The sequence below is a fragment of the Labeo rohita genome, chromosome 21 (assembly GCF_022985175.1).
Source record: "Labeo rohita strain BAU-BD-2019 chromosome 21, IGBB_LRoh.1.0, whole genome shotgun sequence".
Classification (NCBI taxonomy): domain Eukaryota; kingdom Metazoa; phylum Chordata; class Actinopteri; order Cypriniformes; family Cyprinidae; genus Labeo; species Labeo rohita.
In genome coordinates this window covers 24,251,124-24,263,778 of record NC_066889.1, presented here as the reverse complement: position 1 = coordinate 24,263,778, position 12,655 = coordinate 24,251,124, and the positions used below count along the sequence as shown (strand labels likewise).

General features: G+C 29.5%; 1 protein-coding gene across 1 annotated transcript in view; it reads left to right on the top strand.

The window, feature by feature from the left end:
• Positions 1 to 12,655, top strand: part of ccbe1 (collagen and calcium binding EGF domains 1) — a 71,515-nt gene that overhangs the window by 58,444 nt on the left and 416 nt on the right. Inside the window, exons 9-10 of the mRNA XM_051093911.1 lie at positions 7,194 to 7,229; positions 10,480 to 10,515. Coding sequence (XP_050949868.1) covers positions 7,194 to 7,229; positions 10,480 to 10,515 — 72 coding nt within the window. The remainder of the gene's footprint in view (positions 1 to 7,193; positions 7,230 to 10,479; positions 10,516 to 12,655) is intronic.

Sequence of the window (12,655 nt, the reverse complement as noted above, 5' to 3'; positions counted from 1 at the left end):
CAAAGTAAATGTAATATATATATTATAATAATTATCTATAATATTATATATATATATATATTTGTATTTTTTTTATTTCAGCTTTATTTAAATTACATAAAACTATTTTTAGTTTGTAATCTAATATATATATTTAATTTATTTATATTTCCGTTTTATTTAAATTACCAAAACAATATATTTATATTATATTATATATTTTTATATATTATATTATTATATTATATATATTAGATTATTTAAAATATATTAATAAAATATATTGTTTCACATTATGTATAATATGATGTAAAATAATATAAATATAATATTTTATATATTATAATATTATTATATTATATTATATTATATTATATTATATTATATTATATTATATTATATTATATTATATTATTTTTTCAGGATAGCTCTGTTGCTTCACCTAGCCCAGCTTAAAACTATCGTAAACTAGTCTGGAACAACATGAAAATTCATAGGTCTAAATTTTTATGCTAGACCATTTAACAGAAAGAATGTTCTCTATTCTTTGAAGAAAAAAGTTTGGATAGCAAAATAAACTGTTAAAGATTGTGGATTATCACAGTACATTATTTCAGAAGTGGATCAAATAGAGATGCATTGTAGTGTTTAAAAACTGCATGTTCTTAATGCTGGAAATCAGGCATTTAGACTTAACCTCAGCAGGAAGTCCAGAAGTAGAATTGAGCCCCCCTGCTGAAAAAATGATAAACATCACGTTACGCTTACATTCTTAAGATGCTGAGTAACTTCCTAATCGTTAGTTGCACTTGATCTTCATTGTTGCACAGCGTCTTCATTCTTCACTTGGAGCGTTTGCAGATTTATTGAGCCAAGCTTCATTTTAGGCACAGCATGAAGGTGTTACAGCTCGCTGACCTGTGCTTGCTTTTCGACGGCGACACGCTTTACACTTCCTGTTACGGACGGTTAACCCTCATTACTCTTTCACACATTCTTCCCCACACCGACGTACATAATGAATTATCATCTCGCACACACGCTTTTCACACTCGAATTACAAGCGGTGTGAATCACAGCAGACTTTCTAACGTTAACCTTTTCAGCCGAATCATCACTTTGCAGCATGTGTGTACGTAGCCTCCGGAGACGACGTCTTAAGTTCACGACCGTGGATATTTGTAGATCTACTGAGCGAATCGGTATGTTGTTGACTGTGGAAATGTCACTGGATGATTTCTTTAAACACTTCAGATGCATTTGTACTTGAAATATTTTTACTCTAAGGTCATGAACGCAGAGTAAATCTGTGATGTCTGTTCTCGTTTGGGACATAATCAGTTTTGAGCTCTCGTAGCCATGGAATTCTTTGTTTTTGGATGCCGTTCCACTTCATGTTTGCTTTCACGAGAGGCTCGTAATAGTTTCAGCAGCCTTGTAGGAGTGAAACTGGATCAGCAGGTGCAGGGTTGGTATCATTTGAAGAGGCTTCGCACTTCCAGCTTTTGTGGTTGTTGGCTTTTTGACCAATGAGATTGCAACAAAATATCCTGCTTCTCACGTCTGCTCGGGAGAAAATCTAGATTTATGTGAGATTGTGTCAATTTATCACACTTTTATACTTAAGGCTTAATGGACTGATACGGTGTTTTGACACACACACGTTTTATGCCCTGATCGTTTACATTCACTTAAGACATTACCAACTGTGTTTACATTTAAAACTCTGCCAAGACACACTTTTTTATGTAAAGGACCATTAACATTTTTGCTTGTTAATCATTGTGCCGTATCGATGTGGCCCTGCCAAAAAATTATATACGCAGTCTCAGTTTCAAACATTGCTTGCAGTAACATCACATCATTTATTTAAAGTATATTGCTAGAGTACAAGTCAACTACAAATGTGAGTGGTGATTGCTTGAGTACAGTTGCCAACTTGATGCAGCAGTGTGGTTTAGCGGTTGCAGGGTGTTGCTATGCAGACTCTCCGTTCTTCTGATTGGCTGTGATAGGCTCAGTCACAGCCAATGAGAACAGCAATGTATGGAACCCAGTTTCTGCCTCTGAATAACAAATAAAAAAAGTATATTGTAGACTTTCTTCTCACAATTCTGACTTTTTCCTCATAATTGTGAGTTTTAAACTTGCAATTGCTAGTGTAAACTTGCAATTCTGAGAAATAAAGTCAGAATTGCAAGATATAAACTCCCAATTCTGATTTTTTTTTTCTTAGAATTGCAATTTTAAATCTCACAATTCTGCGTTTATATCATGCAATAAGAAAAAAAGAAAAAAAGTGTCATAATTGCAAAATATAAACTCGCTATTGCGAGAAAAAAAGTCAGAATTGCAAGATACAAATTCGCATTTGCAAGAAAAAAGTGAGAATTGCAAGGTTTTATCTTGCAATTCTGACTTTACTTATCACAATTGTGAGTTAAAAATTCGCAATTACCCTATTTTATTTTTTTATTCAGGGATGGAAACAGGCTTCCATAAAAATGTCTGTGACAAATATAAAAAAAAAAATAAAAAAAACTGATTGAGTGTAAATGTAGTATTATTACATTATTTTATTATTTATTATTATTTAATAATAATTTATTAGTGAATATATATATAGAAATATATTTAAATTACATTTTTAATCTAGATAATAAATTAGTCAGTTTAAGTTTAGTTAATTAAACCGACATCTTTATTTCAAATTAAAAATGACATTTTAAAACATTCAAATATTGATACATTTATTATTTTATACCATTAATATTTTAATGTATTTCAATAATTATTGTATTTAAATCATTAAATAATTGTATTACTCAATTATTGTATTATTGTTTTAAAACATTTTAATATAAATGTTATTTAATTAATTAATAAATATATAGATTTTTCTTTTAAATTTATTTAATTTTTTATTTAAATAAATTAGAGATGTGGCTTTAAGTTTACAAAATGTCACTTTAACACTTCAGACACTTTGAAATTTTTTTTAAATAAACATTAATATACTTAATTTGTAACATTAATATATTTAATGTATTAATAAATAATTTTACATATATTATTCAGTTATTTTAATATTAATTTTGAGTAATACACTACCAGTCAAAAGTTTTTGAACAGCAAAAGTGTTTTAAGTGTCTTGTGCCCACCAAGTCTGCATTTATTTTATCCAAAGTACAGCAAAAGCAGTACAATTCTGAAATATTTTTATTATTTTTCAAATAACTGCTTTCTATTTGAATATATTTTAAAATGTAATTTATTCCTGTGATTTAAAAGCTGAATTTTTAGCATCATTACTGCAGTCACGTGATCCTTCAGAAATCATTCTAATATTCTGATTTGCTGATCAAAATACATTTATTATTATTTTTATGTTGAAAACAGCTGAGTTTTTTCAAGTTTCTTTGATGAATAAAAACTTCAGAAGAACAGCATTAATCTGAAATAGAAATACCTATCATTGTCTATTATTATTTTTGAGCAATTTAAGGCATCCTTGCTAAATTAATTTCTATAATTTGTTTCCCAACAAAAAATAATTATACTGACTCCAAGCTTTTGAATGGTATAATGTATAAGATAAATCATTTCTATTCATCAAAGAATCCTGAAAAAAATGTATTTAAATGTTTTAATATTGACAAAAATAATAATCATTTAAAATGTTTTTTAAGCAGTAAATCAGCATATTAGAATGATTTCTGAAGGATCATGTGACACTGAAGACTGGAGTAATGATGCTGAAAATGTATCTTTGATCACAGGAATAAATTACATTTTAAAATATATTCAAATAGAAAACAGTTATTTTAAATAGTAAAAATATCGGATCAAATAAATGCAGGCTTGGTGAGGAGAAGAGAATTCTTAAAAAAAAATATAAAAAATCTTACTGTTCAAAAACTTTTGACTAATATTAATGTTATAAATTAATAAATCTATACATTTCTAATTGACTTTAAATTACTTATTCTTTTATTTTGAGTTTTAGTAGAGATTTAGTAGAGACTTTAAGGTTAGCAAGTGTCTAGCAACAGATTTTCAGCTCTCCAGATCGTGCTATCAGCCCATGCCTAGCTGGGTCACCTCCGCCCGGGCCAGCGTTTAAACACGTGTCCCCCAAACCCCCTGACCTTCAGCTGGATGACCTCTGACTCTCTGAAGGGGGGCGTCTTTGCAGGTGGGGTGGAAACTAGGACGGCTAACAGGAATCACTTTCATCCTTTTTTTTGTTCTTTTCTTCTGACAGGATCTGTCCTCCTTTATCACATTTGATCCCCTGTTCTTTTTGATTGTTGCTTGATATATGTCCTACCATATAACTGGTTGTGTGCCAAGCCTTTCTTATAGTTTGTGCGTGTAGAAACAATACATATTTCAATATGCCGAAGCACAACATTTATCCTACCTCTGGATGTTGACAAATGATAATGGCAATAACAGGGAAAAGGCTGACTGCGTTAGTGCACATGGGTTGCTTTCTTTGGCCCGTGTGCTTCTCGAATCTGACTGTTAACCCGTCCGATAGAGTCGACCTTTTGCTTTTAATGCATTGGACCTCATCGATAAAGCACGAGTCGTCAATGAAGAAAAATACGGCTGAAGTATTGTAATAATTTATGAATCCTGGATGTAGAAACATGAGCCCTTCAGTGCTCTGGAGACGTAGCTCATAACATGAATTTAGTTTGGGAGTGCTCAAAGTTTCACTTTTTAATTTAATAAATGAGAATTTATGCAGTGTTCTTGGAAAACGCTGTCTAAGGAGCTGCCACCAGTTACGTCTGTGGGATCTTGTTGTGTTTTGCATGTGCATAAATACAAGTTTTAAACCCAATATGTGCTGTCATGGGCCTCCTGTGTCTGTCACAACCGCTCTATCCATGAATGCATGTGCTCTGCGTCTTTACTAAAGGACTGTTGACGTTGCCGCTGGCCCTGAACCAGCTCTCTCTAATCACCCGCATAAAGAATTCAATGCAGTATTTTTAGATCGATGAATCATGTTTTCCATTCTGCTACAAATATGGCTCAGATCTGCCCTGGAGATTTTGACAGGCATGATTTGATGTGTGAAAATATTTGAGAGCTGAATGAATAGGACCATCAAATCTGTAATTCAGAGAATATAAATATGTCGTTCTTGGAGTGCCGAGGGCCCTTAGTGTGGCCTTTAGCTGTAATGTTGTTTGGTCAGATAAAAAGCTATTTTATGAAGGCTTTTCAGAGATGAATATTTAAACATAAATGTATTACTTCATTAATTTATTAAAATAAATATTATTTAATAAATATAAAAAAAATGGCAATACAGTATTTTTACAGCATGATAGACTATTTTGACAGTTACATTTACATTTCTTCTATAAACTTTTAAATATGATTAATTGTGTGTTTGTTTGTTTGTTTGTTTGTTTATTTATTTATTTATTTATTTATTTATTTATTTAGAGCAATTCTAAAGCTGGAAGTTTCATTAATTTTTAAAAAAAAAAATGAACAATCACATTTTTTTAACAATCACATTACAAATTTTTGACTTTTTAAACATGAACAATTGAATATTTTAGGTTCTTCTTTCTTTCTTATTCTGTATTTTCTATTATTTTCATAAACAATTGAACATTTTAGGTTCTTTCTTTCTAATTCTGTATTTTCTGTCATTCTTTCTTTTAGTTTTTTTTTCTTTCTTTAGTTTCTTTCTTTCATTAGTTAATTTTTTACAGCATGATAATGAATTTTTAACTTTTACATTTATTTAACTTTATTTTATTTCATTATATTTCTAAACTGAACTTTTAAACATGTTTATTTTTTTTTTTATTTGTTTTTTGCAAGTTTCTAAAGCTGCAAGTTTCATTATATATTTATATATATATATATATATATATATATATATATAAAAAAATTTTAATTAAACTGTCATTTTTCAACAATCACATTTCTAAACAATTGAATATAAACAATTTTATTTTTCATAATGAATTTAATATTTAGGTTCTTTCTTTCTTTATTATTCTGTATTTTCTATCATTTTTGTTTCTTTCACTCATTACATTTTTTTACAGCATGATAATGATTTTTTTTTTAACTATAACATATTTCTAAACTGAAATTTTAAACATGAACAATTGTATATTTTAGGTACTTTGAATATTTATTTTTCATAAACAATGTAATATTTTATGTTATTTCTTATTCTGTATTTTCTATAATTGTATATTTTAGGTACTTCTAATTATTATTTATTTATTTAGGGCAATTCTAAAGCTGCAATTTCATTTTTTTTTAACAGTCACATTTTTTAACAATCACATTACTATATTTCTAATATCTAAACCGAACGTTTTAAACATGAACAACTGAATATTTTAGGTTTTCTTTCTTTCTTTCTTTTTCTTTTTTCTTTAGTTTATTTCTTTCTTTCATTAGCATTTTTTTTTTTACTGCATGATATTTTTTTTTTTTTTTTTTTTTTTTTTTTACTTTTAAAAATGACATTATTATATTTCTAAACTGAAATTTTAAATGTGAACAATTGTATATTTTAGGTACTTTGAATATTTTATTTTTCATAATTTAATATTTTAGGTTGTTTCTTATTTTGTATTTTCTATCATTTTTCTTTCTTTCATTAGTTAATTTTTTACAGCATGATAATGATTATAATTAATGATTAAACTATTACATTATTATATTTCTAAACTAAAATTTTGAATGTGAACAATTAAATGTTTTGGGTACTTTTAAGTAATATGTATTTTTATATTACCATATCATTTTGTATATTTTTTTTATTTATTTATTTAAAAATCACAATTCTAAAGCAGCAAGTTTCAATAATAAACATTTTTACAGCATAAAAAAACTTTTTAACAATTAACTATTTAACTATTTTTATTATTTTCTTGCTATTTCATGACATATGAGTTAATTAAAAGGCTACAATGAATATTTGTCTGTTTTATAAATTTATTTGTCACATTTTGAAGGCAAAGAGTTGATAAAAATTGTGATAAATGAAAGTATAATAAATTATAAAGTATACACCTTTCCCTTATGTAATCATAAGAAATTAAACATAGTTGATGGGGGGAAAAGTCCTGTATTTTTTAGTAGATATGTTTGTTTAATTAAGATTGGGTTTTTTTTTGTGTGTGTGTGTGTGTGTGTGTGTGTGTGTGTGTGTGTGTTCGCAGGGTCCACCCGGGGCTCCAGGGAGAGATGGCTTGAAGGTACGGTATGTTTTCTGTCTATCTTTATCTCTGTCCACTCTTTTTCAAAGACCAAAAGCTGTTTTCCATGTGTGGAATGCAAATATTTGGAAAAACAGGATGAAGAAGTTTAGGATCAATGGTGACTGATCGCTAATGAAATAAACTCTTGGATGGCGTCGGGTCGATGACCAAAGGCCAAAATGTTCAAATATGACATCATAGATGGCAGGATGAATTTAGGATGTCAAAACACCATTATTACATTCCTGAAATGACAAATATGATTAGTCCAAATATTAAATAAAATTACACAGAGGGATTTCACAATACACCACTAATAATCATGGAATGTTAAATCTTTGATATCATATATTTATATTACCATATCATTGTGTATTTTTATATAACTCTCAAAATTTATGAACTAGAGATATTTCAAAGATATCATCACTGTACAGGTCTATCTGCTAGCTCATGGTCTAAAAGCAATGCTAAAACAATACTAAAAATGGACTGTTTATGCCAAATATTATGTCAAAAGTTGTTTAAGTTATAAAGGCCTTTTAAAGCCAGCTAGACTAGGCTTGGACACTGGTTTATAGACAGACTCTACATTAAAGGTTCACTGAAGGTAACTCAAAATTAAACCAGAAACTCAAGAATGTATCATCTGTTCATTCTCTTTAACCTTTATTTAATTAACTAAAGTACAAAGCCAAATCAAATCAAATCAAAACAACCAAATTTTGATTTTCATGGCTGCAACATACTCCAAAAAAGTTGGGACGGAGGCAAAATAAAAGTGAAAAGGTTATAGAATATCCAGATGGAACCGTTTTGAAACAGTTCACAATAAGCAGGTGAAATTGAAATGGGTGAGGATATCATATTTAGGTCTGCATTTCAGTCTTTGCAAGTGAAGTTGGAACAAGTCTCATCACTTTCTGCCAATTTCATGACAAAAGTGTCAAACAAACCAAAAATCATATTTTTTAATAGAAAACACAAAGAATTTAGGTCCATCACCTACTACCTCACATAATATTGTGAAAATATTCAGGGAATCCAGAGAAATGTCAGTCTGTGTAGGGTAAGGCAAGACACCTCAGGTGAATGCGCATGACCTTTGAGCCCTCAGATGGCATTGCATAAGAAACCGTCATGCTGCCATGTTAAATATATCCACATCAGCTCTGGAATACAATCCCAGCTGAGGAAGAAGGGTCTTTTCTAGCAAAGTGATCAGTTATTTTCATAAAAATAATACAATTTATAAACTTTTGATGTCAAATGCTCATCTTGTCTTGCTCTGCCTGAACTATATTTGTTCCGGTTCATGACAGTTAGGGTATGTCGAAAAACTCCCATCTCATGTTCTCCCTCAACTTCAAAATTGCCCTATATCGCTGTTTTACCTTTTTTGTTAAAGGTGTTGATTTTCTTTGCATGTTCACTTTGCAAAGACTGGGTCGGTACTTCTGCAGCGATGTAGGTTGAGGGAGAAAATACGATTGGAGTTACATTTGTAGCATTTTAATGAACAGTACTTTTTGTTAACAGTAACTTTTGCTAACTAGCTTTGTTTAAAGGGGTCATCGGATGTCCATTTTCAAGTTGATATGATTCTTTAGGGTCTTAATGAAAAGTCTGTAATATACTTTGGTTAAAAATTCTCAATGGTTGTGTAAAACAACACCCTTTTTACCTTGCCAAAATCAGCTCTGCAAAAATCAACCCATTCTGGTCGAAGCTGCTTTAAATGTTAATGAGCTCTGCTTGCCTCGCCCCTCTTCTTTCTGTGGAGTGACGAGCCTGTTTACTTTAGCTGCATTTGCTAATATCTTGCTAACTAGCACATTATTAGGAAAGGCGATCGCAAAGATTGATTAAAAAAAAACCTTATACTCACTTCTGCTGTAGGTGACGCTGGATCACGAATGATTCGCATGAGCATAGATGTATATATGTAGATTGGGAGGCGCGTTCCCTTCACAAATAAATGTAATCCACTGCATCTTCAGCGGCTCAGATGTTGGGAGTAAATGACGACCACTATGTTCATTATTACATCCAGCAACACAACACCTCAATCACTCAGTTCTTGTCTAACTTACATCCCTGCTCCGGCATCAAAACAAAGAGGGTGGACTGTTACAGCTGATCTGAGGTAAAACACTCATGTCAATCAACTATCGTGGGAGCGGCCTCTGTCGGTGTGACGCCACAACAACAGGCATCTGAGAATGGCTCGATTTGAAAAAGGGGATATTATTTTTACAGATTAATTAAAAACCACTGCATGGATTTTTATCATTATAGGGTAGATTTGTACACACACTGCCAACACACATTAATGTTCAAACAACATGTAAAAGTGAACTTAGCATCCGATGACCCCTTTAAAGTATCGTGTATCGAACTGAATCGAACTGAGTATATTGTTACACCCCGAGTGCAACATACCGGATGTTATTATTCAGGTAGCTAGCAATAAATATTTCAACAGTTTAGCTAACTTTAACCAGATTGATTGTCCCTTGATTATCCATAATTGATCTACAAGAGAAAACTAGCTGTAGAAATAAACTCTTCACGGCCTTCAAATCAACACTGATAATTCAGAACATACCTGTGTTGCTTTAGGACACAACAAAACCTAGCTTATCCCGAAGCGTTTACGTTCACACAGATTTCAGGCCTACACAAACACGCTTTTTCCAATGTTTGGTTTGTTTTCTGACATATGTGTGCGTGCAGAGGTTCAAGGTTGATCCGTGTATAGTGTGTGCACTTCTGTTACGTGTTTGTATAGAAAGTTTTTCTGGCTTTGTATTCGCAAATCAAAAACATCTGGACCGCTTACTACCTCTCTGTGAACCCTGACCCGACATAATCCCCACAGAGGGGTCAATATCTCACAAAGTTTGTCTGTGTGGTACCTACTGCCATACCTCAGCCCAAATGAGCTAGAGACCAGTTCCAAATGGTGCGCAGAAACACCGCTGCGATAACATTTATATATACTTAGATGCTGAATAAACTTGTGTTTTGTCGTTTGGTTTTGTATTCCAGCTAAATTGCATTGTGTGGTGAATTATTCGCTGAAGGACGGAGTGGAGATGTCTGATTTTGACGTGGCCAGCGATGGCTTGTTTTTTCACGTGTGATCGTGTTACTGAGAGATAGCGGGCAATAACTGTCCCGTTGGACTTCTCATGGCTTCTTTACTGTAATCCTGCTAACCCAAATATTTGTTTGGTTTCTCCAGGGAGAGAGAGGGGTTCCCGGCCCTTCCGGACCTCCAGTAAGAACTTCTTATCATGGCACTTTCTCTCATGGTTCTTATATTTGTCTGTGTTGGTCTCTCTCGCTCTTACCTTTGATCACGCTTCATCTGTCTGTCTGTCTGTCTCTTTCTCAAAGCGCTAAAACAGACATCCTATTGTGATTATTCACAAAATCAGGTTTAGAAGATTTATTTTTCTTGAAAACAAACCCACAAAACTCCTCTACCCCTTGCAAACTTTGCTGTGCTTTTTTAAACTGTGGCTGTGGACTTTACAAATAAATTATATCTAAATTTAAATTACAAACAGATTAAATTTTAGATGTGTATTATAACAAGTTATTATTGTTGAAACTATTACAACATTATTTGTCAAAATTGAGCTATATAATAATTTTATATTTATGTGTTTTTTTAGAATATAAGAAAATTAACAATCTGACTTTTGCTGACTATTTTTTTTTATTAAATAAAATAATGCATTTTTGTTAATATTGTACATTTTAAAAAATAATATAATATAGTATTATTATAATATGGTAATGTATAATATATTATATTATAAACAATATCTAATAAAATATAGTATAATATTATATAATAATATAATTTTAATATAGTATAGTATAGTATAGTATAAAAATTGTTATATTAATATAAAGATAATAAATAAATATTTATAAAAAAATATTATTTTTATATTTATTAATTAAAATTTGTTTAAAAATTCAATTAATAGTAAAGTTAAAATAATATATAATAGTAATAGTAAAACATATATAATTCATTAACACATGTATGTGATTTCAGTCTTACGAATTTTATTGTATATATAAATAACGTGACTTTTATGTAAAAGCCAAATGAAATAATCAGGTATTTTCTAACCATATGTCAATATGTATTTGCAGTTGTTTTTGATATTTGACATAATTTATGTATGAAAATATTTTGCTATTCTAAAATGATGCATGCAGAATTGTTGATCATTTTTTAAATTTATTGATTGATTTTTTTTTTTTTTTTTTTTTTTTTTTTATTACAGTCTAAGACTTTTGGTATTCTAAAATCATATTTGTAAAATCACCGAAAATAGGAAACAAATATTACCCATTTTCTTGCTGAAGTTTTAGATTATCATTTTTAAATTAATATAAATTGTACATTTTTTAAATATATTTTTATATTTATTTGTTTATTATTATTTTTATATAAATATCTTGAACATTTTTATTATTCATTTATTCAAGCTTTTTAAATTTTATTATTATTTTGTTTTTAAACGGTCTAAGGATTTTGCTATTCTAAAACAGTATTTGCAAAAATCACTGAAAATAGGAAACCAATATTATTCTTTTGTTTTTGTTTTTTTGCTAAAGTTTTATATTAACATTTAAATATTTGTAAATTAAAAAAAATAATATTCATATTTTTATTCATTTATTATTACTTTGTATATACTGTATATTTTTAAGCATTTGTACAAATTGTTTATTTATTTATTTATTTATTTATTGTATTATTGTTTTAAGCAGGATTTTGCTATTCTAAAATAATATTAGCAAAATTAGTGAAAATGGGAAATTTAAATTAATATAAATTCTAAATTGTTCTAATGTTTTATATATTTATTATTGTTTTTATGCATATATATTTTGAATAAATTACATGCATGCAAAATAAATTACATGCATTATTTTAGCAAAATCTGTAAAAAAAAAAAATAAAAATAAAATAAAATATGTTCAAAATAAAATTAAATGAATAAAAATAAAAAAAATAATTCATTTATTTATTAAATAATTCATTTCAGTTAAATGGTAAGACCTATGAAACTTCTGCTAAATCAAAATTACCATTTAAATTAATATAAATTCTACATTGTGTTTTATTACTAATTTATTTAGCTTAATTAACCCAAATTGATGGTAGTGTAGACAACTGCAAGCTGCTATGGTGCAGCGGCATTCAATTCCAGTGTATGTGGAATTGAAAGAAAACTAAAGTTGCTGTAAATTATATATACACATAATTTCTCATTGATAAGAACTGCTTTTGTGTTTAAAGTATCCAAGCTCAACAGGAAGGGAGGAACAGCCCACTAAATTAGACATACATAAAAAGACAGTGTGTTGAAAACGTGACTCATCTGTATTGT